This window comes from Alternaria postmessia (assembly GCF_024291825.1).
Source record: "Alternaria postmessia strain BMP 2775 chromosome Unknown scaffold_87, whole genome shotgun sequence".
In the NCBI taxonomy this organism is placed as follows: Eukaryota; Fungi; Ascomycota; class Dothideomycetes; order Pleosporales; family Pleosporaceae; genus Alternaria; species Alternaria postmessia.
In genome coordinates this window covers 1-27,050 of record NW_026260160.1, presented here as the reverse complement: position 1 = coordinate 27,050, position 27,050 = coordinate 1, and the positions used below count along the sequence as shown (strand labels likewise).

The window sequence follows — 27,050 nt, the reverse complement described above, 5'->3', positions numbered from 1 at the left end:
ATTAGGAAATGGCAGATTTGTACTTGAACTGATTAAATTGGTTGAGAGTTCGGCCCGCTGTGAGTGTAGTGTAAAAGTGCTCAGCCTGCCAACTTTCTTGGGCTTTACATATGTGTCTTCCCTTTGCTACTCTGTCCTTATGACGTAACCCGCTCTTGCCCTCCTTATCCCTGCAGCAACCCCTCTGCCCACCCGTTCTGCCCCTCATTTGTGAACAACGGGCTGAGAGACGCGCAACGCTCGTGCCGTCAGCGAATATCTCGCAGAAAGGATCGACATGCTTGCATCATGTCACATCATTGGCAGGGCACCTGTCTCCCACCAAATCTAGGCCTGCCAAGGTTCGCGAAGATGGTCCGACCAGGCAACAGTATCACAGCATCAAGACAGCGCCATCAGGGCAGAATACATTTTTAGCACATTTCATTCTATCTGGATCGATATCGCAAACAAGAAGTCCGTAATGATTCTCATCATCCGTACATCATCGTTTTCGCGCATTTGCAAGATCTCTTTGTGTACTCTTCTTGCATCGTCGCACGTGTGCATGCCTGAGCAACGACATGCCTAAGCAAGGACGTTCTGCTGTCATGGGCGGACACCATATGCGATCGCCAAACCACCGCATTCTCTGAAGAGTTGCAAGCAAAGAAGAAAGAAAAGAAGAAAATGATAACATGAGAAAAAGTGCAGGATTAGAGGCAAAGAACCTCTACAGGTGGACAAAAGGTAGACTCCCTGCTACCCATCTTTTGCCCATCCCTACCCTAGCAGCGCAGGAAAACGGTGATGAACGAACCGAGGTCAAGAGAAATAACTCAATCGTGCCCAAAGAACCACCCATAGCGCTCGTAAGAAGCGTCCGCGGTGTAGGGCCGTCCCTCATCCATCCATCTTGCAAAGCAGGTCCCAGAACGCCGCCATCATGGTCCGTAAAAAACATGAAAACATGCGCATGCACATCGACAACAAGGAAACTTTTGATGAAAACCCCGGGCGTCCGAAATGCATGCAAACAATGACTGCGCGCTGTGATGCAACCCCCCTTCTATAGCAACGAAGAAACAGGCGATCGATTAGATTACCGCGTGCGGTGTGGTCTATGGGTATAAGAACCGTCACGCGCTCGAATGGTTGGAAAAAGAGGTAATCACTCGGAAGGCTTGGCCTCCGTGTCGGCTGCAGATTCGTCTGCCGCGTTGGATGCAGAGCCAGCCTCGCCGGCGTCTTCGTTGCTAAGAGCTGCAAGCGCACTGCAATAGTTGTTAGTAAAAACCTTGAATGTCATAAGGAATGGAAGCTTACTCGAAAGCGTTCGCGTGGGCAGTTTCCTGCTTCTTGACTGGTGGTGTGCCAGTGCGCGAGGAGGCGTTGGAGTCTTCACGACCGCCCATCATGCCGGGGCCAAGACCGCGACGGCCGCTACCACTGCGGCTACCGAGCATGGACGGGCCAAGGGACTGGTTGTTGAGGTTGCGTCCAGAAGCACCCTTGGAGAGCTTGCGGAGGTCGTCCATCTGTACACGGCTGCCAGTGTCTGGAGGAGGCTGCATGCCACCACCTGAGAACGAGCGAGCGTCGCCGCGACCCATGGGAAGACGACCACCACCACCGCGCTGGTTTGATCGTGTACGCTCCATCTCGGCGGCCTGCTGAGCCGCCATGGCTTCTTGATGGATCTCTGCAATGGTCTTGGGACCCTTGAGAATGTCCTTGGACTTCCAGCCAGCCTTGCGCATGTCGACGGTGTCGAGCAACATGAAGTGCATACGCGACGGAAGACCCTCCATGTTCATGACCTTCTCGATGCGCTCGAAGTACATGTTGATCATCTTGGGACCAGCCTCAGCTGACTCCATCGTGGCTCCAACAGTGCGGAGGAGCTTGACCAAAGACTCAATAGCAGCCTCATCGGGAAGGCCCTCAAAGTCGAGAAGCTTGAGCACACACTCGTGCATGATACGGAGGGTCAACATGCCCAGCTTGTACAGCTCTCCGATGAACTGAATAAGACCGAGACCCTTACGCTTGGCAGCAGCGGCGATGTAGTACTCGTCTGACAGAAGCTTGGCTTCCTTCTCGCCCTCTGGCGCCTCGGGCAGGTTGACCTCCCAACCACGCTCGAACTCTTCCTGACAACGGTTCAGGAGGTACTTGCGGAAGAGAGCGCCACCAACGACGGGGTTGCCATGCTTGTCGCGGACGTTCTCGTCTTTGATCTCGGTGCTCATAGTCTGCAACATGCGGCTACAAAACTTGGCGTACATAGAAGACCAATGAGACTCGTCGCAAGCCTTCTCGAAAGTGAGCTGAATGACCTGGCGAAGGGTGCGTCCATCAGTCTCGTCCTTGGACTGTCCAGCGATCTCGAGGATTTGGTCGGAAATCTTGTCAAACTTGTCGGGTGTCATCTTGTTGAGAGCAGCCTTGACCTTACGCTGTACCATATCGGGAGCCAAGTGGCCTGCACTCATTTGAGCCTGGACAGCCTGAGGCTGAGTGAGCGAAGTAGGTACCCAACCAGTCTGCGAACGCTTAAGTCCCTCGATTTCCTTACCAGCGGTCAGTGGCATTGCCTTGGCGTCCTGACCGCCGCCCTGGCCGCCGCGACCGCGATGGCTGCCGCCGGCGCCCTTACCACGAGAGCTGCCAACGCGAGGAGAATCGGGTACGCGGTGGGCGCTCTGGTAGGAGTTGTTGCGTCCTCCCATAGCAGGAGCGCCACCCATAGGGAAACCGCCACGACCTCCACCTAGAACGACATGAGCAAGGGGGTTCGTCATAGAGGAGCTACGTCCAGCTTGGGCTTGCTTGAAGCGCTCTTCGGATGTCGTACCTGGCGGGAGTGTGCGCCCTCCTGGCGGGAACGAACCAGGTGCTCCAAAATTGCCCATGCCGCCGCCGGCAGCACCTCCGCGAGATCCTTGACGGGGACCCATAGAACCGACTCGAGCAGACGGGGGGCCGCGAGCTGATTGAGGCTCGTCACCGACAGTCTCCTTGAGTTTCATGTCCCAGTCAACCGAAGGCTTCTCCTTGAAGACATCTTGGAATTGCAAGAGGAAGTCCTTGTCGTACTGGCGTCCCTTGCTCCTGTTGCTGTTGTTAAGAGCGGGGTTGGGGCTAGCAACACCCTGAGGGTACTGAACCTCAGCACGAACCTCGAGGAAACGTGCGGTCTTGAGCGCCTGCATACCAGCAGTTGGCTGCGCGGGCTCAACGGACTTGTTGGTCTCGAGCTTAAGAGCGGCTGGCTTGGGCTTGGTACCAGTGGGAGTCTTTGATGGTGCGGGTGCAACGACAGGAGCAGTAGCCTCGACTGGGTTTGCCTCCTCGGTCTGAGAAGCACCAGGACCAAACATGGTGTTCTTCTTCAGGCCTGCGAAGAGAGCCTTGTCCTTGGCCTCGCGTTCGGCCTTTTGCTCGGGAGTCTCTGCTGCGCGAGCAGCTTCAGCCTCTTCGGCTTCCCGCTCCAGCTTGCGCAGACGCTCCTCTTCCTGCTTGACCTTCTCAGCAGCGTTGGCCTTCTCAGCCTCGGCCTTCTTCTTCTTCTCTTCCGCGTAACGCTTCTCATCCTCTTCGCGCTTCTTCTCTTCCTCCTCCATCTCAGCAATCATGCGCTCCATCTCTTCATCTTCGAGGCGCTTCTTCTCGGCCGCGTCAGTCTCAGCCTTCTTGGCAGCTTCAGCATCCTCCTTCTCCTTGGCTTCAGCAGCAGCTTTAGCGTCTGCCTCTTCCTTAGCAGCAAGCTTTGCGTTGGCTTCGGCCTTGGCCTCTTCCTCAGTAGCTTCCCTTGCCTTCTTCTCGGCCTCTTCTTGGAGACGGAGCTTCTCCTGGAATTGCTTGACAAACTCAGCCTTCTTAGATTCGCCATCAGCCTTCGTAGCGTCGGTGGCGCTTGGCGCGCGCGGCGGGGTTGGTGTAGCAGCAATAGCGGGAGACCGAGGAGCTGCAGGTACAGAGGATGCGACAGCAGGCGGTGCAGGTGAAGCACCCTTGGGCTTGAAGTCGACAACTTCACCATCAACAGTCTTGATAGTGATAGCCTTGCTTGCCCGCTTCGGGCGCTCGAAGGTGGAGCTGGGCGCTGGGCTTGCTGACGTCATGCTCGGGGTGTGCGTGTGCGAGATATGGTTGACGTTAGTCATGGCCGGTGTGGAAGGCTGAGGAACAGCAGATGATGGCCGCTCCGACATGTTGGAAGGAGTGCGTGACATGCTCTGGGCCTGTGGCTGATGACCGTAGGGAGCAACTCCGTAGGGTGACTGCATCTGGGGAGGGTAGCCACGGCCAGGGCTAGCAGGGACACCTGGGTAGTGGATCGACTGCTGTAGTCCGTAGTTCTGCGGGTAGAAGTTGTTGTAGGGATCTAAGCCTGGTTGAGGCATGCCGCCGTACATAGCCTGTGGAGGATACTGCTGCCCCGGGTAGAATGGCATACCAGGGTTGGCAAGATGCTGCTGCTGGTGCATCGTAGCGGGGGTAATAGCGGGGCTACGGTTCTGAGTGTAGGGAGAGCGCTGCGGCATCTGACCCTGAGGGTGGAACGGCGGGGCTTGACCACCGCGACCCATCTGAGGCATGGCGCGGTGTGGCTGTGGCGAGTAGTTTGCCATCTGCGGATTGAAGTGGCCCTGGGTGTATCCACCGCGACCGCCTCGGTTGGCAAATGAGCCTCCGCGGCCCATGTTTGCGTTGCTCATGTCGCTGTGCGCGGACTGAGAAGACTCGCGACGCAAGTGTTGGGCTTGCGGGAGGGAGTGGGAGTTGGGTTGAGGGGGCATAGCAGGGCGCGCCTGTAGCAGAGTCAGTAACTGAGACGGAAGAACAGTATATAAGGGCAAGAAGGGCGCAAACTCACGTTAGGCTCAGTGCTTTCACCGCCCTGGCCACCGAAGACCAAGTTTGGTCGAGTCGGCAGTCCGTCAGGCTTGGGGCCTCCGGAGATGGGCGTGGGAATGGGTGAAGGTGAGTGAGCAGGCGAGGCAACGCGCGGGTTCTGCACCTGCGCCGGGTTCAGGCTTCCCTGGACTACAGGCGAGGCGTGGGCAGGCGCTGGTGAGCCAGCGAGCGAGCCGAACTTAATGCCAGAGGGCGGGCCACCTGCAGTCGCAACAGGCGGGGTCTGCTTGATCTGGACGGACGACTTGCGCTCGTGGGCGCTGCCGTTAGGGCCGCCACTCACGATGGTGGGCATAGCGGGAATAGCAGGCTTGATGGCACCGTTGCCATTCACCGGGGATACAGAGGAGCTCTTTCCATGCTGCGCGCTCTGTGGACCTCCCACTGCCACGGGCGGCGCTGCGCTAGACACGATCGTGGGCTTGGTCGCGTTGGCGTAGGAGCTGCGGGCAGTGGGTTGAGCCGAACCGGCGGCCACGGTGGCGGACGATCCTGTAGAGGAGTTGTTCGCGGTCGTAGACGAGGAAGCGGCGATCGGCGGGGTTTGCGAGTTCGAGGCGGGATTACTCATGGACTCGGTGGTGGGTGAGGTGAGGTGGATGTGGGAAGGCGGTCGGTAGGCTGCGCAGTCGCTACCTAGCTGAGGTCGGATGACGTTGGTGTCGCTGGAATCCCAGATTCGAGCGAGGGGACGAACTCTGCGGAATTAATGAGTTGCTGTGACAGCGACTCGGGAGGATGCAGAAAAGAGTGTCGTCCGCGGTGACGAAGGGAAGGCAAGAGGTCAACTCCTTTAGGAAGGGTGTTGAGGGCTGTCCGAGCGCTTCAATGAAGGAGTCTCTGAACAGGTTCCGGATTCGGGAGAGGTGGATTTCGCCGAATAAATTCGTGAAATCGACGGGCGGCTCCTGTGAAGATCACTGAGTCCGCTGCGTGTGTCGTGATGGGATGTTCTCGCAGTGGAGAGACGGGTGTGTGGAGGGATGGCGGTTGGGCTCTTTCGAAAATTGTTTGAGTGCCAGACTAAGCCGCAACAAGGATGTTGGCCTAGCCGAGAGTCCTTGAAGCTCAGTCCCAACACCTGGAATGCCCACGCCAATTAAGCCAGGCTTGTCTGATGACTCTGCTTGCTCAGAGTCACGGGCCAGTCAGTTCACGATTGGTTTATTGACGGGCGCGCACAAACTGTGGTTGCCATGTACGCAGTCGTGATTTCCTCGGATACAACAGGCAAGAGCGGAGGGGCCGCCCACGCTGCCTCACCAAATCCATGACTTGGGCCCGTCATCACATACACAGTAAGCGAGACAAGACTCGCAATGCTGCACCTCGCCCCAATGACCTCGTCGTGACTCCGACTAGCAGGCCGTGGCTGTTGGCACATAGCGGAGGCAAGCCTCTAGTACGTGGGGTGCCTTGCGCTGGGCTGGGCTGGACGGCGACAGCAGATGCAATCCATACTTTGAGCAAACCCCGCCGTCTTGTAGACATGTGCGTCTACCCAATGCCAAACGCCCTGTTCCTACGCGCACCATGGGACCAGGTGAACGGGTTCTTGTTCCCACTGCTATAGCTCAGCCCTGTGTCTCTTAGGATACACCCGGTAGCACAATGAAGCACAGTCGTGGCTGCGACAAAGAAACCATCCACAGACAAAGCAGTCCTAGTACCACAATGCCGCACAGGCCTTGCCGTCCATACAGTGTAAAATCGCATCACCCCTCCTGCGCAGATCGAAGAAAAAATGTAAACTCACTGACGTCTTGCTGCGCGTCTATGCACAATGACGGCGTGTTTCGCGGCGATGGCCATTCACGTGAAAGACATCTCCGCCTTAACTCCATTGTCATGTGAGATTTTCGAGTATCATCGCCACAATCGATAACGATTGATCAGACCACTCTGTGCACCTCTATGATTACCACAAGGCCCGATTGACTCAAGCAAGGGCCTCGAGCTTGACACGGACTCTGTCCGGTTGACTGGACGATGCATCGACACTTTTGTCAAAGGCGGGGATTGCCCAGCCGAAGACATGAACCAGAAAGATTCTCAATCGAGAGGATATTTATGTATGGTTCTCGTTTGTGACGCGAGAGTATGAGTGGCACCTTGCACCTTCCTGTCGCAGTACGAGCAGAAGTAGTGAATGGCAAACAGGGTTGACATGGCGGATACGTGACAATGGTGGAGGCAATGCGAAGTGATAAGATGGTGGAAATATCGAGGTCCTTTTCCATAGAGACGCTACTGTGGTGCCAAATTTGCGGATTCGACGGTTCCCAGTGCCACAAACCTGAAAGTTTACAAGAAAGGCACTCGATATGAAGTGGTCTACCGCCAACTCCACGCTCATGGGATTGCGAGAGTGCAGTTCGGGCCACAGCGCTACCATATCTCTCGAACATACGGCTTGCTGTCCTAAGCTAGAGAAATTCGACTAGCGCATCTCAAAGTAAACGAGAGGTGTAGTGGGCTGAACCTCAGGCTACTACGAGGGGTGGGGCCGCATCGCTACCATATAACTGCGGATACTGCCTGCGTAGAGGATGTGTTACCAGTGGATTCCCATAGTAGCGACGATCACGACGCAGGAACTGTTGTAGAGTAAGCGAGTGGTCCATTCAACTTCGCAAAAAGAAAAAGGACAACGTGGATACTTAGGGATTGAAGATTAGATTGGTCCAGAGAAGAGGCAGTGGTAGTACTAGCAGTGAACAGATACATCGCAACAGGATGCAGCCAAAACCTTGAGCTAGCCACACAGTCACCTGTTCATTGACTGTAGGCAAAACGCTTGCAAAGGCTGACGTTATGACTCCTTCAGGCCGTTCATTTACCGCCTGCGCATCGTCTAGACTACAGCCACATACTCCATCCTATGCATTCAACGGTCACCACAATCATCCGCCATCCATGACTCACACGAAACGGTGCCACAAGAACTCGGCTCCTTCAGCAGCCGATCGCAGCTGCCGGGATCCTTCTTATGTCGCGTAGCATTAGTAGCGCACAGCCGACGGTTTTACGTGCGTCGGCAGCAGAGCAGAAGCAATGTCGTGGTAGCAAAAGGAACGAACACGACCGATGTTGAAACCCTGCTGCGGGTGTAATGCAACGAGCCGTAAAGCCGCCAGGTACCGATGACAGTGGGTCGGCGGTTTAGTACGACGTTACCACGTCGTGAATTGGCAGCCGCCTCAGACTTCAGGTCTGAACTCACACGCGCATTTCAATGCAAAATGGAGCATGACGTCCGGTCCTGTTGTGCTGCGTGCTGCGACAGACGGGGATAGCCATGCTTGCGCAGACCGACTTGCCTCTTGCGCTGGCTCTCTCATCGCATTTCCATCAATCGCATCCGCCCCATTATAATCTCGGGTTTCCAGAGTATGCGCATTCGCATTCTGGGGGTGTGGGGGAGATGAAGGAGGAAACGAATGTCGCATCGAGCGCCGCACACGGCCACATCAGCGTAAACTTTGACCATGAGCGGGATCCAAAAACTTCCACCTCTCATCGTCAGCCACACCCACATGAACCTCGGCGAAGTGCCACTCTTACTTTCCTGCTTAGAAAAGCCGCCGGCTGTGCGCAGACCCTCCTCTTTGAACGCATCTGCCCCCAAGCCTGCATCCTTGGGGGCAAGCTCAGCCTTTAAACTCTGCGCCAGCTTCCGCTTCTCGTAATCCTGCTCCGGTGCCCCGAATGCAGGACAGAAGCGGGCCAGAAGGTTTGTCGATGGCGCAAGCCTGCCGTCGTCCGATCGCTGACTGCCATGGCTTTTCCTCGTATCCTTCGATGATCGCCCTGCGCCGTATCAACGCAGGTGCATAACGGCTGAGGAACCACCCTCGGGCACTAAAAGCGCCTCACAATCCTTTGGCGTTGATGGCATGAGATTGAGTTGGAGTCAAAATCGACATCGCATGAACTTGCCGTGGTGGTGCATCCTTTGTTTTTGCTACAAGTACCGGCCGTGGCTGCAGATGAGGAAGTTGCATGTGTGTGTGGAGATGATAATGCAGGTGGAAGAAGAAATTTGGAAGGTCGTGCTTTCGTGCCTTCCCGTCTTTGTTGTCTGCATCATCCCGTCCCGCCCTTTGCTTCTTCTGGCATGCATCGTCATGCTCGAAGGCGCGAGAGCCTGACCCACCACCACGAGCGAACTTGTCGCGAGAAGCAAGTATGCCCAACGGGCTCACGCTCGTCATGCGTATCAGCCCTTTCCAATACCTTACTGCATTTCGCTTCTCGACCGAGGCGCCGCCTAGGTACGTATCTTTACATCATGATGCCAGCGCTACCGCAAGACATTGCATCCCTGCTGACATCTGGGGCGAGATGCTGGCAGTGCAGCCTCCACGTGACGTGAGTCTTCCACCAATCGCTTCCCACACTGGCAATTCACTCCGCGCCGGAACAGGAAAGCGACCCTGACGTATTCCCAGCCAATCGCACATGCGGAGCTCAGAACCACGAACATCAACAACAACACTGCGACGCAGCTCTGACCCTCTAACCCCAAAAATCAGTCTTGTTCACCTCGCTCCACTGCACAATCCTGCTCGGCTCTTGAAGTACCAATAGGGTGTTTGGGCTGTTCTGTGCCTTGAGCCTTCTCCGCATGTCATAATGGCTAAAAAGTTCCTGTCGAACCAGCGGGTATTCAGCCGGGATGACAGGTAGTCGCAGTACCCTTACTCATCTTCAGGCACGTCGTTCCGGACTCCTTCGCGACCGTCATGGCGCGATTCATGTGTACCTTGCACCACACCACCGAGCTGACGGACAATAAAATTGGTAGCGCCTTTGCCTAACGTCCAGTCCGGTAAGCTCAGCGGTTAGCCCAGATGCGAGGACGTTTGTGAAAGGAAATGCGGAGGAAGGTGGAGAGCGTCTGGCGCAAAAGCAGCGACAGGGTACGCTAGCCAACGCTCGTCCGCACATGATGCGCTCCGCAGGACGTGAACCGTGAACGGTAGCCCTCGAGGGTTCTGTCGGAATGGCGTACCGCATTGCGGCGGCCTTACCCCATGGGTGAGCTACGACGACTTCAGCGCCGGTTTGCGTTGTCATTCAAGGTTCCAAGGTTGCTCTCGCTTGTGGTTCGGTGTGGTCCGCCCTGAGTCGCGGATCCTGGCGGTAACCTTTCCTTTCGTCTGGAGTAACATGTCCGGGCCCTTGTCGATAAGTGGCCGAAGCTAGCGAGCTTAACTCACGATACAAGCTGCTAGGAACGTCTCTAGAGGGCGCCTATCACACCGCCAGCGAGGCCATGCACGGCGAGCCTCATCGCACACGTCGAACAGCCGATCATCCTAGATCACACGCTCATGCTTCCGTACCCAGCAGCTGCAGCATATCCTTTGCCCATTCACACGACGCCTTAGCTGAACCATGTACCATGAGCTTCTCGAAGGACACCGCTTGGAAGAAGGCGTTCTCTCAATCACCCAATTCGCCCGCGTAGCCTTTACCCCGGCAATGCCCAGCCTAGATTAAGCCTAAGATCTGTTCTTGCTTGCAGAGTACCGCGGCTCCTCAATCTAACAATGCCAGCAGGAGCCGTTTAATAACTCTAACAAAGTTAAGATCCACACCTAGCATTCTGTTCCTTAGCGGAAACACCTGCTTCAGCCACTCAAAGACGCCAACCGGTGTAAGAGATTCATATCCAGTGTGTCACGTAGCTGACTGGCTTGGTTTCCCTCCCTGTTCAAGCTATCATGATCCTTGGCGATAGTTCCATACTTTCTTTGGTGATGTGTATTCTGCAGCCGGACGAATACCGAAGACCTATCCAAACACCAAGATGTACCATGCAACTTCCCCGCAAAATGCTAATCCTCGATCGTCATCAGCATACGAGCATACGATGAACGTACATGCACATGACGCGCAAGGACAGGAGTGGAAGCATCCTACTATCATGTCCCTCCACCGTTATGTTCTACACATTTTACTTCCCTACCGTACTACCATCGCACAACCTCCACATCTTTCTCTCCACAATAAAAGCCTTCCCGCAGTAAGGACCCTTCATCCGAACCCAGCAAGGTTCGTGGTCCAGAGGTAAGTAGTGGTACACGTACGTAGTACTTGTCGTGCTTCATAGCAATTTAGCCATACTTGCCATGCCTTTCCCTGCCATGATATGCGAAGCTATCAAGCATGGTACCGATTTTCTAATCTTCCATTGCTCCTCCAAGTCCTATCACACCACTTTACCTTTTGCACCCCACCACACGCTACCACGTCCTAGCCTATGCCCAACCCTGCCCTTTTGCCCTGCGCTACCCACAAAGCGAAAGCACAGTCGCCAGAAGCCCATGAACGGCACTAGAAGCAACACATGCACAACAATCCATGTCACCCATCGGTTCCTGAGCCTCAGAAGCCGAAATTAACTGCAGCTGCCTGCAAGTCTGTCTCTGCCAAGTATCCACACATGCAAGACGACATGCAAGAGAAGCAGGTTAAGAAAAGTCTGGGGTAGAAAGTGTGGAGATCCTTTTCTTCGGTTTGCCCTCGCGTCTTTCGCTCACAGGATAGGTCGAGGATGCAATATAAACAAGATTCTGGTCATGTGGAGGTTTGAGACTTTGATTAAGGGAATGAGGGCGCGGAAGGATCAACGGGAGGTGGCGGTTCGGATGGAGGCCGGCTTGGTGGATATGGGGAGGAGGGGTGGAGGGGTGGTGGAAGCTTTTTCTCGACTGGAGAAGATTCTAGTGTGCATGAACAAAACGCGTAACGAGTTTGTGTGGGATCACCATGTGTGCGTGACGAACGCCATGAGCATTAATCCAACTCCGTGTCAGGAATGAGGAGCAGAAGAAAAACGCCCTACACATGTCATCAACACACACACACAGACACACACACACATCATTGGAGAGAAATCAGCCTGCCTGTTTTGCCCGCGCTGTACGCGGGAAGTACACTTCCTGTACGCTCACATCGGAGTATCCACTTGCACCGTCTAGATCTATCCGCCCAGCTCCAGGCCAGTTTTCCCGCCGCCCGGAATCTCGGAGTAAGTACCACTGCGACAGAACTCACGGTCCTTGATGTGACATCGCGTTCCACCACCGTCCGGCCGACGGTTGCAAAGAGAGCTTGTCAAGTTGCTTGAACGCTGGGCATGGGCTCCACATACCACAATAGTCCGTTTTGCTAGAGGCTCCGACATCGCCTCAGGTATCGGGTCGACTAGCTGGATGGGTGGTTCAGCTAGTCTTCGCTTGGATATAGAGGTACATACGATTTGACGGTGGTTTACTTGGCGATGCTGCCATGTTTGCTGGCGCCACCATCTCTCTTTCAATCGGTCAACGGTTGGTGTGGGTAATCAGTTAGTCAGGCACATGCAGGACAGCAGATCCACAGTAGGTGAGGTGTAGCCGCCATGCAAGATTGTATTGGAAAGATGTGGGGTATATGTGATCGGCCGCGTCATGTGGTTCTTGTCTCCTTAGTAGTTGCTTTGTACAGGCAAGATTTTCCGTGTCGTGGATGTGGCTGTGAAGCACAGTGGCGACAGGACCAAGACAAAGTGTGTACAAGTGTATGTTGGAACATTTGATATTGCCACAAGGAATGTATGTGGGTAAATTGTAAGATGATACATAGAACGGTAATACCAATACTGCGCTGCCATAGCTCAAGCTGGTTGAAAAGGGGGTTTTTGAAGTAGAAGAGGGTAATCGCCTGCAAGTTGCCGTAAAGTGGTGATGAACTTGTGTGATGAAACAACCACCAAACCAAAAAAATCTCGTACAGTAGGAGAGAGAAGGCGAGACTGGTATCGCCAGAGAAGACTGGAATGCAGCAGTGTCATCCACCCAGTCGAAACATATATCCGTACCCTTTTTCTTCACAAGACACAAAAATCGCTGTAGGTTCATAATCTTCGCACCGGCCAAATCAAACAAGAATCAAACAAAAACAAAACGACATCGCGCGCTTGCTTAATACTGGTCGTTATGGTGGTCGTCGCTGTGTTGGCTGGCGTTCTCCATGACTTCTCCCAGCACAGAGCCAACGGCAGAATACGAGTCATTGTGCGCCGAGTCGTTCCGCATATATGAGCTAGGAAACGACGACATGTGGTGCGGTGCACTCATTTGAGGCATTCCATAGCTCGAAGGGGTGACGAGCGGTGAGCCAGAGAAGGAAGGGAAGTGGGCGGTCTGTGGCGTAGACCCGTTGCGTTGAGGGGCGTAGTGAGTGCTCAGCTCGATGCGACGGGGAACGCCGTTGGAGAAGGACCGCATTCTGTTGCCGCTTGATGTACCGAAGCCTGGTACTGGGGAATCTGGAAGTGTTAGAAGGTACGAGCATGAGCCACGTGGGCGAGGAAAACTTACAAGAGTAGCCGATACCGTACGGCATCATTGAGCTGGAGTAGGACCGACTGTCGTGGCTATCGGAGCTGTCATGGGAGCCAGTATAGCTCATGCTAGTCCTCAAAGGTGACTGTAGAGACTCTGCACGGCTCCTTGCGATTCGGTCGGCGTGAAGTGAGAGGCGAGGGATGCTATGTTGTGCAGCATACGCGGTTGGGTTGCTGACAGGCATGGAGAAGGGGTTAGACGTTCTAGGGCTAGTGTCGATTGGTGTTGAATGGAAGCCAAAGGGGGATCCCTCGTGAGCTGAGACGGGTGAGATGGTGTCGGTTGCTGATTGAGGTGGTGTGAAGGTGAACCCGCCAAAAGCAGGGCTGATGCCAGTTGGCGACATGTGCGAGTCAAGCGGTCCTCGTCGGAAGGTATCTATGCTCAGCGGCCTCATCATGTTGTTCTCAGAGAAGCTTGGGTTGTAAGATCCAGGGGAAGCCAGCGGTGTGCCGAGACCATGGGAGTTTCCGAAAGGAGAGTGGAGTGCTGATGCCATGTCGAAGTCATCTGGTAAAGCGCGAGACCTCATCATACGCTCACGGTCGTCGCTTGTTAATCGCTTCAACTTCGCTCGTCTACACAGTGTTAGTACCTCCTTGCTTCGGCGGTAGAAGGTAGGCTTACCTGTTCTGGAACCAAACCTGGACTTGACGGGGGCTGAGACCGGGGATCTCCCGAGCGAGTCGTTCCCTGTGAGCAGCGTCCGGATGTGCTTGACGAGCAAACTCGCTCATCAGGAACCGAGTTTGGTTGTGGGTAAGTCGGAACCTCTTCATCTTTCGCTTCGCCGCGCGAATCTCTGCGGCTGTCATTGGTTGCCGGTCTTCACCCTTCTCTTCGTCTTCGTCGCAGTCGTCCTTATCGTCGAGGATAAGATCATCGTCCTCCTCTTCGCGCTTCTCTACATTGCCACCGTCGTTGGTAGAAGGTGGCGTCAGCCTTGAGATAGGACTGGTAGGAGCAGAGCCTCCAAAAGTTACATTTGGGATGTCATGCTGTTCGATCTCATCGAGTCCAGATGGTGTGTTGCTACCGCTGTTCAGGTGGCTCTTTCCGTCGAGCAGGTAGGGAAAGCTCTTATGTGTTCGCATTGACGGCCGCTTCAAGTCGAAGTTGTGTCCGGAGACCTCGGCTTGGAGCATAGCCATGTCGTTATCTGAATGTGGTGGAGTGTGTTCCAAAGTTCTGAGTTCTGATGATTGCCACTCGTTGTCTGCTGAAGTCGTGCTATACGCAGACATGTGTGGCGAACTGGGAGGAGACAAAGGAACGAGGAAGCTTCCGTCGACCATTGGCGCTTTTGAAACTGTTATAGTGGTGTAGATGTAGGCTGAGCTCTGTGGCTGATACCTCTCCTGTGCCTCGCTGTTAGCGAAGAAGGGGGCACGAACTGAATCGCTGCTTACCTAGTTGCTTTGGTCACTAGGAAGGCCTCAACACTGATGATGTCGGCGTCTTCGTTCGAAGTTCGAACGAACCACAAGGTTCCGCAAGGAGTAAAGATCTGATGGAGTTTGGGGTGAACTGTTGATCGTCGCCCGGTCCCTGTGCGGGGTTTATGCGGGTGATCAGCGATAAAGAGAGAAGGCAGTCGCAATGCTTTGACGTCGAGTCCAGCGCGCGTTAGAGTCGCAAGACCGTTACGAACTAACAGTTCGAGGTGGTCGTGCTGATGAACCTACGGAGGGCGGGTATGCGAGTAGGCTGAATGCTGATGTCGCACCGAGAGTAGGATTGGGGCGCGGAGTTTTGGTGCAACTTCAAGCTTGAAATAGAAGCTACCAGGGAGGTGATACTGTGAGCCAAATAAAGATAGACGCTGGCAGTGGGCGCTTGATGCTTGACAAGAGCGAGGTGATGAACAGCCGGCTTGCTCTAGAAGAGTGAAAGCGTCGTCTGATAGTCAGCGGTGGGTAGCCCTTTGTAAAGAGGGTCAGGAACCGTCGGAGGCTATATCAGCGATAGCGGCAGGGGAGGGGAATCAGATCATTCAGACAAGAAAGGCTTGACGGTACTCTACTGTCGACGATCCGGATAAAATCGAGGTTAAGACAAGTGCGAAAGACTAGGGTCAGACTACGCATGGACAGCGGTGCCTCTTAGGGAAACATGATATCCTTCGAGGATCTGGAAGCAGCTTGTTACACGACGAGAAGCGTGACTAACGTCGAGGGCTAGCAGACCCCAAAGGCTCAGGGCACAGGGATACGGTAGCTCGGGACGTGGGCCTACTACGAAGGAGAGACGGAGCGGGAACGGGCGAATCGAAAGGCTCTGGATCAGGTGTGCTGCATGCCAGGGTGCCCTCCCCTCGAAAGAGAAGGGGAGCGAGCGGTGCGTGAACATGGTGGGCTGCAGGCTACATGCATAGACCAGGGCCCGTGTAGAAAAATGGCCGACGAGCAAGGACTAATCCGTGGCGTCTCGCAGTCGAACGTCGAGGCAGGCGGCGGCGCCATTATTGGCCAGATGCGATGCGGGAAGTCCAAGGAACCCGCAGCGAGAGAGGACAGGGATGCTACAGGGCTCGGCAACGCTTGCACGGCTTGTTGCGGGGTGTCGCTGTCAATGCTGCTTTTAGTGTGGATTGTGTGCGGACGAGATGGTGGTGTGGTGGTGAAGGTCGGACTTGGTGCCGCCAGGCTCGTGTACTCCATGCTACCATGATGCTACTGTCGTCGAACCATGACTTTCACACGAAATTGTGCTATGGCGGGCCATTCCGCCCTGGACCGGTGGCTTCCAAGTGCGTCTTCTGGCAGCTGTCAAGTCAAATGTTAATGGCCACGGTCCGCAAATTGCGTATGCGTCAGGAACGCGCTGCATCAGCCTTGCGTGTGGTTTGAGCCGCCCATCGCGCCCGCTCAGATGCATGAACAACGAACCTTGGTCACCTTCAGCCGTGACCCATGATGCTTGCCGGAAACCAAGGAACCGCGTCTAGCTACTTGCGTGTTCCTGCTGCACACCTGCTTGATCAAGTGTGGTGAGTAGTCGAGCGCCTAGCAATGACGCCGTCGCCAATAGCAGCGGGGGTCGCCAATGAGCAACAGATCTGGCTGGGCTTGACAACGATCTAACGGCCAAAAGCTCGGCCCGCGCCGGGAAAATGCTGAAAGGCGCTGTTTCTCGAAGCCTGTTCTCGCTGTAGTGCGACTGCGTGCAACACTGGTGGGCTGTCGGTAGTTGGGTGACAGCGGTGAATTATCGTAACGTGTTTGGAAATGCGTGTCCAAGCAAGCGCGCTGAAACTGTCCTGGAGCGCGCGAATGGCATCGAAGACGAGGCTGCAACGACTGTCTTTCGGCCGCACTGCAGGGAAAAATTGGGCGATGCGCAAGCCACCCATGCTACGCCGTTCCGTAGTGATCGACATTGCCCGTGTCCAAAGCAGATGAACCTCTAGCCGATACCGCGCGCTGAGCCCGTGACGAATTATGGACTGACGAATGATGTACACCGTCCGCCTCGCGCGGTCGCATTGCCTGAACTGGCCGGAAGTTGTTGTTTTTGCTGTCCGGCTGTGAAGCACGCGGGTAACCGCCAGCGTTTGGCATGTTTCGCAACGAAGAAAAGCACAGTTTCTCCCAACGCCTACGCAATCTCCAAAACGCAATGCCGAACAGGGCGTCGCGGTCGATTTCCAAAACAACGCCAAGACCGCCCGGATGGCGGATGAGGACGGCCTGTGGAAATGACAGGAGCGAGCGATAGCGAAACCGCGGATATTCTGGCGGGTCATTGGTGGGGGGACGCAACACGTCTGTGGGTTTGATGAGCGCATGGGTGCCTGTCCATTGTCGGCAGAACATGCCTGCCTCTTTTCATCATGCTTCGGTCCATCTCGTGAACATAATGCATTGAATATGATTACGATCCGTTGCCAGCAGTCTGGGCCTGTGGCCTTGCTGTGGTTCGCAACTTGTCATGACATGATGAGGTGGTCCCACCGCGTGCCAGACCACAGCAGAGAACCTTGGAAAGCCTCGGACTGCGCTGAACGGTGGTGTCAGGTAGTACAGGTCCCTTCATTTCGGAAGGATGCAGCATCTCCCACGTAGGTGGATTTTGTGCTGACAACACACTGAATGAGCCTGAAGACGGCCCCACCCCGGCGCACCACGGCACATCTGAGATCACAACATTTCCTGTCAAAGGCCTGGAAGCATGACGATGCTTACCAGGGATGAGAGCCAGAGCTCTCTCGATCGTTATTGTTACATCAGAATGAGACCCGGAAATGGTGGACATGCCCACGCGATGCTATATTGTGAAGACTTTTATTCACCAAGGTGGAACCTTTCATCTCCACAGCCTGCTTGCGCCTCAACCCAGCCTTCCGACGTCCCCTCGTGGCGTTGCAAATTGAGGGGCGCCGTTGGCGACCGGATGTACGGTCGCTCAGACTGTGGATGGCTTCCGATCTATCGATACGCTGAGAGTGGCTCGGGGAGAAGAACCCCATGTTCTCTTCGCTTGCAGAGATAAATTCGATGGGAAAGCGCCACAATGCTCCCCATACTGCACGATAACCCATGGGGAAAAGCTCGTATGTCCCTCAGGGCCATCGATAATTCACACCTAGCTGGTGCAGGCGACAACCTGCCCCTGTCACTGCCACTACGCCGCTGGTTCCGCAGTCACTTGACTGCGTTGGTCGGGCCGCTGCTCCTCGACGCTCTGATGCTCGTCTTGCGGAATTACCCCCTGGTCATCCGAAGTAGTGGGTGCAGCGTCAACACCCGTCGCCTCAATGGAAGAGGTGGCCGGCTGAAGAGCCTCCAGCCCTTTGCCATGCTCAATCCTATCAAAGGAGCTTAGCTGCGTCTTTGAAGCAAGACGAAGGCCTCGCCAGACATAGCTAGATTTCTTGTCCCCCGCTTGCCGCTTCTCATCCTCTGCGTCAGTCATTTCCAGGTCTAAGTCGGTCATCTTGACCTTTTTTGCATATGACTCTGCATTTGGCACATTGAACCTGACTGGACGTCAGAGGCTGAAATCAATGTTAGTCGGACGAGCGGAGCACATACCTGTCACGTTGTCGTAGCTGAGAGAGTCCGTTCTCTGCATCGTTGTTGTGGAGGAAGTTCAAAGTACTAGGTACCCCCATAGGCTTCGAGGCTTTCTTAGCAACAACAGCTTTCTGTGCCCCAGATTTGGCTTGTTGGAATTCTGCTGGGGGCACTCTATCTCGCGTGAACGGCTGGCAGTTCTCCATCTTCCATCGTACCCAGTTTTTGTCGCGGGAAAGCACGGTATCCACCATCCGGTAGTAGAATTTGCCATCTGGGCCTTCCTGCAGGTAATTTGCGATGGCGGTCTTGATGCCCAATGCCCACTCGGTCTGTGCTTTGTGGTCAGCCGAGAAGATGATGATCGTGGATGGCGAAGCGAGCATGGGAGCGTGACTGAGGCAGGAGGATGTGGCAAATGATGGGGACTTACGTCTTCCTCGCGGAGCGTGAAATTGTACTGCATCGCTTTCTGCGCATTTTGGTAGAATGGCTTGCTCTTGGACCCCTCGGTCAGGGTCAACAGGAAGTCGATGAGTATCAGTGCTTGGACCAGGATGTGACGTTGGAAGGCGAGATCACTCAGCTGCAAATTGTCAGTCATAGCGCAGGTCTGATAGTGGCAATCTTGCGTACCTCAAGTTTGAACAGGTCACGGCTTGTGAGATATTTAGGATTAAAGGAGTTGGCGAATGCATCGTAGTCGTCGCCTTCGCGTGATTTTTGTCCCTTCTTTCGCTCTGAATCTCCGGCCTGTATGACTTTTGGCACCTCCCTGAATTTGGCTAGCGTCGCCTCCAAGCTCTTCTGAAATTGCTTGAAATTGTCCTCTTCAAAAAGCCTTGGTGGATTTGAGAAAGAGTGCTGTAAAGACCAGAACACGGGGTAGAGACTTTCGGTATCAAGTGTGGTAGGTTTCGCATCTTTGCTTTTGTCGATATCACCAGAAAGGATGGCTGGCTCCTCTGACTTCGAATCTTCCTTGATAGCAGGAGCAGGCCCGTCGATATCGATTTGCATAGAGTCCTCTTCCGGTTTTGATTCCTTCAGAAAGTCCTCGAATGTCGTTACGTTCTCGACGTGGAAGTTTCCCCGCAGGTTTACCGAACTCTTGTCGCCCAAGGGAAAGCTCTGGAACATGAATATATAGACACGCCCACAGAAGACTGGATCTTCTGCGCGAGATAGCCGGCGGAGCAGCTCATTGCACAATCTCAAGATAACAAGGTCCTTATTCTTGGAGTTGATCTGAAACAAGGTGAGAAAGGGCAACGAGATTGGTAGGGATGACATACCGCGATGATGGTTTCTCTCCTCGACTCGAGAAAGTTGAACACCACACGACATCCTGAGATTGACTGGCTGTCAAGCAACTCTTCAATGAGCAGGAGGACGAGTTGCGGAGAGCAGAGGTCTAAGAATGTCAGTCGAGATGCAGCCATACTGGCGAGTAACATACCTCGATCCCCGCAATACTGCAGGATATCCAGTAGATTCCAAACAGTTACAAAGGTCGGCTCCTCAATCCGAGTCGAACCCTAATCATGTGAGCAGACTGGTAGAATTAAGGCGACAGCGTAGCAACTGACAAGATTGGCATAGAAAACACTCTTAGCTGCACTCTCGACAGCAAGCGTCCGCACTTCTTTCCCTCCTTCGATCTCGCCGAGAAGAGGCTCGTTCTCCGGTACAAGCTCGGAAACCTGGAGTGGAGGGTCAATCGCCGTACTTTGCTTGACGTCACGGGCACGTCGCAATAAGTAGTCAAGTCTTGGGGCTACCGCGTCGGCGGGAAGCACGTTAGGCGGCGACATGTTAAGAGGTTTGGCGCGCGTTGGACTTCGATCACGAGCTCACGACCCGTTGGCGCAAAGGGAATAGCACCACTACGTTGGCGAAGTGGGAGCTCCAGACCACGGATCTATAGTCGCAGTAGACTGGATGAGTCGGCGAGACGATAGTTGTTGTAATATAAACTTGGGTAGAAAAGGCGGTGATTGAATACAGAAGCTGCTTTCCAAAGTCGAGTTGGACCCTTGCCTGGACAAAGCTAAAGTTGCGCCACAAGCGGCAAGTGCAGGCAGTGTCTGTGCGTGTGGCTGAACGCGTCGAACGCGTCGCGCTCAACACTTTAGAACCCAGGATACCTTCGATACCTATCGCAAAGGCTCAAGAGGTTCACAATGGCAGACAGCAGCCTGCAAGTACGCGCTCATGACTCTGACGACGATCTCGACGATATTCTCAAGGATGTCACAAATCCCGAAGACCCCATTCAATCGACGGAGAACCCAACGCAGCCACAGTACCGAAAGAACAACAAAAGCGACAATGCCGGCGCCCTAGGCGTCGATGAAGAGATCGTCATCACGAAGAAGCGCATTCCTATTCCGAAGCTCGACGACCAAAGACTGCTGTCCGATCCTGGCATTCCCCGCCTACGCAAGATCTCAAAAGAGCGCCTTCGCTTCAAAGGCAAAGGCCACGAGGTATGGTTGTTCCGCACGAGTAAGCGGTACCAGGCTAACTCAGTCGCAGTATGGAGACATTGCTCGCATGCTGAACATGTATCAACTGTGGCTCGACGACCTTTACCCCCGCGCTAAGTTTGCAGACGCCCTGGCCATCATCGAAAAGGTTGGACATACAAAGCGCATGCACATGATGCGGAAAGACTGGATCGATGAAGGCAAACCACGTCGCAACACAGGACACGACGACGCCGACGAAGACGACGCAACTCGGGAGAAGACTCCACAACAAAGCACCGAGGAGATGGAGGGCGTAGAGCATGTCGGGCAAGACAGCCCGAGCCGACAAGGAGAGCAGGAGGATCCTACTTCCAATTCAGCAGATCATGCGGCAGAAGCAGTAGCAAGCGGCGACCCCGACGACGACGAATTAGATGCGTTGTTGGCTGAAAGCAACCAACCTAGTACCACCGTACCAAAGACACTCCCAACGCGACCCGCGCCTACACAAGACGATCCTTTTGCGGACGAGATGGAAGCGATGGCGGATATGGACGACTTGTGGGATTGAACAGCTACACAATGTAGCATTCTGATTTTGGACATTCATAGCGCGGCGTTGGGGAATCATTCACAAGCAAGGCAATCGCGTTAGGTTACGACATCACGGTGACCTGCCATGTGCGATTGCAAATGGCTACAATATATCCTCTGCGTACCCTGATATGCTCTGTCTGCGGGTCATGTGCTCGTGAGATCTACAAACCAGAGTTATTCGGGTTCGGCTGTCTCGCAATGTCTCGGAGCTATCCAAATTTTGATAAGACCCATGTTCCTCGTAATACATATGCAGGTACAGATTGTTGATCGCACACGATATAAGCACCGAATGCTGTCACCCCGTGTATAGCGGGGGAAGTGGGTCCTCCCGATGCGGCTTGGCGTCTCAAACAAACAACGTCATCCATTTTCTCACTCGGCGCGCCACAATCCCGCACCTGGACAGGCATAGCAATCTACCAGATTCGTACTCAACCCGCGAATATGGAAGCTTTGTCTGGAGAATTGGAGAAGCTGCGGCTGCACAGCAGTAGCCTCGGCGAAGATGGGATAGACTCCATAGCTGGCGAACAACGGCCACCGAAGCGACAACGCAAAACCAAAGATGTCATCAAAAAGGAACTAGAGCAAGAATTCCTGACACCCTCCAAGTCTTTCGACACGCAGTGGTTGAACCAGCTTCAGCAGCGCTGGGATGCACCCACCAATTATCGCAGCCTGTTCCAGATCGCCCCAACCCAGACCCGAACCATCATCCGCTTCACGCGCGAGGGGCTAGAGGGTCGCGTCACGGGATACAAAGAAGTCACAGTTCCAGCAAACTCGGCAACAGCCAAGAACTCGACGTCTCTTCTCAGAAAGCCTGCTAACAGAGCTGAATTCGTGCGCGGAGCAGCCGGCTTCTTTCCTTTCGCGCCTGGCGGTCTTGATGGAGTGGAAGCGGTAGCTGCGATCGAAGATGAGGCAATTCAACAGCAGGAGGATGCGAATGGGAGACGGGTTGGTGGCCTTGACAGGGTCATCAACTTCAGTGCTGAAGGGGGCCTGTTGGAGGTACCGCCTGGGTTCACTCGCGGGCTCGACTTCCAGAAAAAGCCAACCACAGATGCCAAAGCTGCGCAAGAGGTCGAAGACACCTTAGCAGAGGCGGGTACAGCCCCTAGAGATATGGATGCCGATGACGAAGAGACTACCGAGAAGGCCGGCGCGAACGGCCAAGAACCTGACGAAGACCAGCCTGGAGACGACGAGATTGACGCCTTGCTACCAGTAGAGTTCCCTGCGTTGGCTCCTCACGGCCCGCTTGCTATGAGCTCTGGAAGGAAAGGCGGAAGAGAGTGGGCTCATATGGTTGACATCGATCGCGACATCACCAACTTCAAGGAACTTGTGCCGGATATGGCGCGCGAGTGGCCCTTCGAGCTCGATACTTTCCAGAAAGAAGCGGTCTACCATCTTGAGAACGGCGATTCAGTGTTCGTAGCCGCACATACGTCCGCTGGCAAGACAGTGGTTGCAGAGTACGCGATCGCACTCGCTGCCAAGCACATGACCAAAGCCATTTACACATCTCCTATCAAAGCTTTAAGTAACCAAAAGTTCCGCGATTTCCGCCAAACATTCGATGACGTCGGCATTCTTACTGGAGATGTGCAGATCAGGCCCGAAGCTAGCTGTCTCATCATGACCACCGAGATCCTCCGAAGTATGTTGTATCGGGGAGCGGATCTTATCCGAGATGTAGAGTTTGTCATATTCGACGAAGTACACTACGTCAATGATCTGGAGCGTGGTGTTGTCTGGGAGGAGGTCATCATCATGTTGCCAGAGCATGTGACTCTCATTCTGCTATCCGCAACTGTCCCCAACACGTACGAGTTCGCGTCATGGGTTGGTCGCACAAAGAAGAAGGACATCTACGTCATCTCCACCCCAAAGCGTCCCATTCCTCTCGAACATTATCTTTGGGCTGGAAAAGACATCCACAAGATCGTTACAGCAGACAAGAAATTCATCGACAACGGCTGGAAAGCTGCAAACGATGTCTTGTCTGGGAAAGACAAGATCAAAGAAGCTCCTGCGAATGCAAACCAAGCTGGTAGAGGCAGTGGTGGTCGCGGAGGACCGCCCGCCCGGGGAGGCCAGAACCAACGTGGAAGAGGTCAACAAGGTGGCGGGCGTGGCGCGCCTCGAGGCGGAGGACCTCCGGCTGCGAGGGGTCGTGGCAACATCGCCAGGACCGGTCGTGGTGGAGGTCGAACAACAGCCGCGCAAGATCGGAACATCTGGGTCCACCTCATACAGCATCTTCGAAACAAAGACCTGTTGCCGGCTTGTATATTCGTCTTCTCCAAGAAGCGCTGCGAGGAGAATGCAGAGGCGCTGTCAAACATCGACTATTGCAACGCTGCTGAGAAGAGCGCGATACACATGACCATCGAGAAGTCGCTGGCTAGACTGAGCAAGGAAGACCGTGACCTTCCTCAGATCAAGCGCCTAAGAGAGTTGCTCAGCCGAGGCATTGCTGTCCATCACGGTGGAATGTTACCCATCGTCAAAGAGGTTGTAGAGATTCTATTTGCCAAGACACTTGTCAAGGTTCTCTTTGCCACGGAGACTTTCGCGATGGGTCTCAATTTGCCCACTAGGACCGTAGTGTTCTCTGGTTTCCGCAAACACGATGGACGAGAGTTCCGCGACTTGCTCCCTGGCGAATACACTCAGATGGCTGGTCGTGCAGGACGAAGAGGACTCGACACGGTCGGCACTGTAATCATATGTGCGCCCGGAGCCGACGAGGCACCACCGGCAGCCAGACTCCGTCAGATGATGTTGGGTGAGCCTACTAAGCTCAGATCACAGTTTCGTCTGACGTATAACATGATGCTCAATCTCTTACGTGTAGAGGCTTTGAAGATCGAAGAGATGATCAAGCGAAGTTTCAGCGAGAATGCCACCCAAGCGCTGCTACCTGAACATCAAGGCAAGGTCAAAGTCTCGGAAGCTGAGCTGGAGAAGATCAAGCGTGAGCCTTGTGATACCTGCGATATCGACCTAGAGGCCTGCCATCAGTCTTGTGAAGACTACAAGAGACTCACCAACGAGATGCACCTGAGTCTACTCATCAACCCCATTGGACGACGGGCTTTGGCGAAGAACAGATTGATTGTCTATAAGAAGGTGCGCCGCTAATTACCGCTCGAAGAGTGACTTGTTGCTGACTTGGCCAGGACAATAAACGCACCGCCGGTATGCTAATGCAAGATGGTACTAGCAAAGGCAACGAGCCTACGGTCAAAGTCTTAGAGGTGGCGCAGCACCAAGATCGCAAGCCTGACGACCTCTTGCCATATGTCGGTCCTTTTGCAAAGTGGTTCCGCAAGTTACCGAACAACCCCAAGGATCTGATCCTCAAGGCAGCCTACGTGCCCCTGAACGATATCGAATGCTTTACCAAGACCATCATCGATGTGCCCGAATCCATTCAGAACCTGGGTCGGAAGGTATCCAAGGGTAAGTGGGTGCGCTACGGTTTGAATCCGGCGCTAACAGATATGCCAGATACCTTGAAGTTGGCCCAAGATCAGTTCCTGCCCTTGTGTGGATCTTGGGACTATGAAGACTGGGATGAATACGACTACAGCAAGATCAAGAGCCTCAAGTTCCGCGAACTGGCGGAAGCCCGCATGAAGGAGGGTCAGAATGCGGTTAGCAAAGAATGCCTGAAGTGTCCAAACTTCTTGAAACACGTACGTGTTCGTGGCTGGCTGTGTCCTCAACCCAAGCTAACCATCGTAGTTTGCTCAAGAGCATGATCAGTGGCTTATCAAAGAGAACATCCTTGCCCTCCGCCAGCTCATGTCAGATCAGAATTTACAGCTACTCCCTGACTATGAACAGCGCATACACGTACTTAAGGACCTCGGCTTTATTGACGAAGGTTCTCGCGTGGAGCTGAAGGGCAAGGTAGCCTGCGAGGTTTGCCTGTCTCTCTCAACCAGGCGTATCCATTCACTGACAGCTTTCAGATCCACTCTGCCGACGAGCTGGTCCTTACCGAACTCGTTTTGGAGAACGTCCTCGCCGAGTACGAACCGGAAGAAATTGTCGCACTACTCTCGGCCTTTGTCTTCCAAGAGAAGACCGACGTAGAGCCTACGCTAACAGCAAATTTGGAACGCGGTGTCGCCAAGATCGTTGAGATTTCTGAGAAGGTCAACAAGATCCAAACTCTGCATCAGGTCATCCTCTCCGCAGATGACTCGAACGACTTTGTCAGCAAGCCCCGCTTCGGCATGGTCGAAGTCGTGTATGAGTGGGCGAGGGGTATGTCATTCAATCGCATAACCGACCTGACAGATGTCATGGAAGGCACTATTGTCCGCGTCATCACCCGGCTAGACGAGACGTGCCGGGAGGTCAAGAACGCGGCTCGGATTATCGGCGACCCGACTTTGTTCCAAAAAATGGGGACGTGTCAGGAACTCATCAAACGGTATGTGCTCTTCCCATTTAGTTTCTCTCTCATATGTCCCGTATCCGCGCCGGCGGGTTGAGCCCTGGTGTTTGGAACGCGTTGGCCCGTTGTTTGGGTCTGTTATGTGCTGGGGGTGCATTATGTGTGAAGTTTGGGTAAACTGACAAGTGTTTGAAACAGGGACATTTGCAACTGCGCAAGCTTGTACCTGTAAATGGGGCACCGAGTATTGTTCCAGAACCGCGACACAGGCGTATCCTGGTCCTTGGGTGTTCCAGGTGGGGTTATGTGTTTCAGGTCCTAGTTTAGTTCTCTGACGGGACGGATGTGGGGCCTTCTGGACATTTTTTTTCGTCCCGTTTGTTGTGCGTGTGCTCATGATGCGCGAGTCACGCCATCTGGACATTGGGATCGACCGGCTTTCGCTTATCGGTTTCACATTCCGTCTTTTAGTCGGATCCGACGTTGGGCGTGGCATAAGCATTAGGACATTGGGCACTTGCATTATCGTTATCGCATCCGAATGCATGTGGGGTAAGCAATTGTGGAATGTGTTGCCGTGTGTAGCGGTCTTATTGTCGTAAAGCTGTGTCTTATTTGATGACTACATGTGTGTGTGTGTGTGTGTGTGTGTGTGTGTGTGTGTGTGTGTGTGTAGTAAGTTCCTTTGGAACCAATTCAACAGACGGTGATTGCGAGTGTCAAAGCTGTCTTGTCTTTCAGCATTCCTTGCCCTTTCTTACCACGCATAACATGATTGTTTCTCCGGAACTATCCCAATCATAGTCTTTGTGACTGCTGTTCTTCAAAGCTATTGAACTATCTTAAGGGAAGAGTGTTAAGCGATACAGGTTATTAGACTAGTCAGTTAGTATCGCTGCTGTTAACAGTATCCGTGCCATCGTCATCTCCATCGTCGTCATCCCAATCATCGTCCTCGTCATCGTCCTCATCATCAGTATAGTAGTACCCTGTTCTCTTACTTTTCCTCTTGACAATTCCACCAACATTAACCTCCGATCTGTTCTCGTGTGCCTCAAGAAACGAAATAGCATATCCTTCATCGACGGCATCTGCGATATCATTTCCATGAGGTCTAAGCAGAGTTGCTATCAGTCAATCAGTCAGTTGTCAGTTCATCTTTGCGGTTCAAACTGTCAGTCTGGAGGTAGTGAACTGACCTGATTGACTGCCAAGACATTTTTTAGAATCGCGAACTGAGACT

General features: G+C 54.0%; 6 protein-coding genes across 6 annotated transcripts; 2 read left to right on the top strand and 4 right to left on the bottom strand.

Annotated features, from left to right (window-relative positions):
* Positions 1–1,150: 1,150 nt before the first annotated feature.
* Positions 1,151–5,473, bottom strand: J4E82_009294 (uncharacterized protein; the record flags this gene model as incomplete). The annotated part of the gene is made up of 3 exons (XM_051735519.1): positions 1,151–1,253; positions 1,306–4,796; positions 4,862–5,473. 3 exons carry the CDS (start codon positions 5,471–5,473, stop codon positions 1,151–1,153), a joined length of 4,206 nt encoding a protein of 1,401 aa, XP_051584695.1.
* Positions 5,474–12,875: 7,402 nt separating this feature from the next.
* Positions 12,876–14,545, bottom strand: J4E82_009293 (uncharacterized protein; the record flags this gene model as incomplete). Its single annotated transcript, XM_051735518.1, has 3 exons — positions 12,876–13,222; positions 13,275–13,879; positions 13,929–14,545. The coding sequence occupies 3 exons, from the start codon at positions 14,543–14,545 to the stop codon at positions 12,876–12,878; spliced, it is 1,569 nt and encodes a 522-aa protein (XP_051584694.1).
* Positions 14,546–17,924: 3,379 nt separating this feature from the next.
* On the bottom strand, positions 17,925–20,130 carry J4E82_009292 (uncharacterized protein; the record flags this gene model as incomplete). The annotated part of the gene is made up of 7 exons (XM_051735517.1): positions 17,925–18,279; positions 18,335–18,648; positions 18,750–18,902; positions 18,953–19,564; positions 19,612–19,730; positions 19,776–19,854; positions 19,906–20,130. The coding sequence occupies 7 exons, from the start codon at positions 20,128–20,130 to the stop codon at positions 17,925–17,927; spliced, it is 1,857 nt and encodes a 618-aa protein (XP_051584693.1).
* A 369-nt stretch (positions 20,131–20,499) lies between these two features.
* CSM3 (chromosome segregation in meiosis- protein) lies at positions 20,500–21,358 on the top strand (the record flags this gene model as incomplete). The annotated part of the gene is made up of 2 exons (XM_051735516.1): positions 20,500–20,805; positions 20,855–21,358. 2 exons carry the CDS (start codon positions 20,500–20,502, stop codon positions 21,356–21,358), a joined length of 810 nt encoding a protein of 269 aa, XP_051584692.1.
* Positions 21,359–21,831: 473 nt separating this feature from the next.
* J4E82_009290 (uncharacterized protein) lies at positions 21,832–26,039 on the top strand (the record flags this gene model as incomplete). Its single annotated transcript, XM_051735515.1, has 6 exons — positions 21,832–24,528; positions 24,579–24,861; positions 24,910–25,097; positions 25,147–25,326; positions 25,377–25,843; positions 26,006–26,039. The coding sequence occupies 6 exons, from the start codon at positions 21,832–21,834 to the stop codon at positions 26,037–26,039; spliced, it is 3,849 nt and encodes a 1,282-aa protein (XP_051584691.1).
* Positions 26,040–26,689: 650 nt separating this feature from the next.
* On the bottom strand, positions 26,690–26,934 carry J4E82_009289 (uncharacterized protein; the record flags this gene model as incomplete). The annotated part of the gene is made up of 1 exon (XM_051735514.1): positions 26,690–26,934. A coding segment is annotated over one exon (245 nt), but the record flags the coding sequence as incomplete, so codon positions are not given.
* Positions 26,935–27,050: the final 116 nt, after the last annotated feature.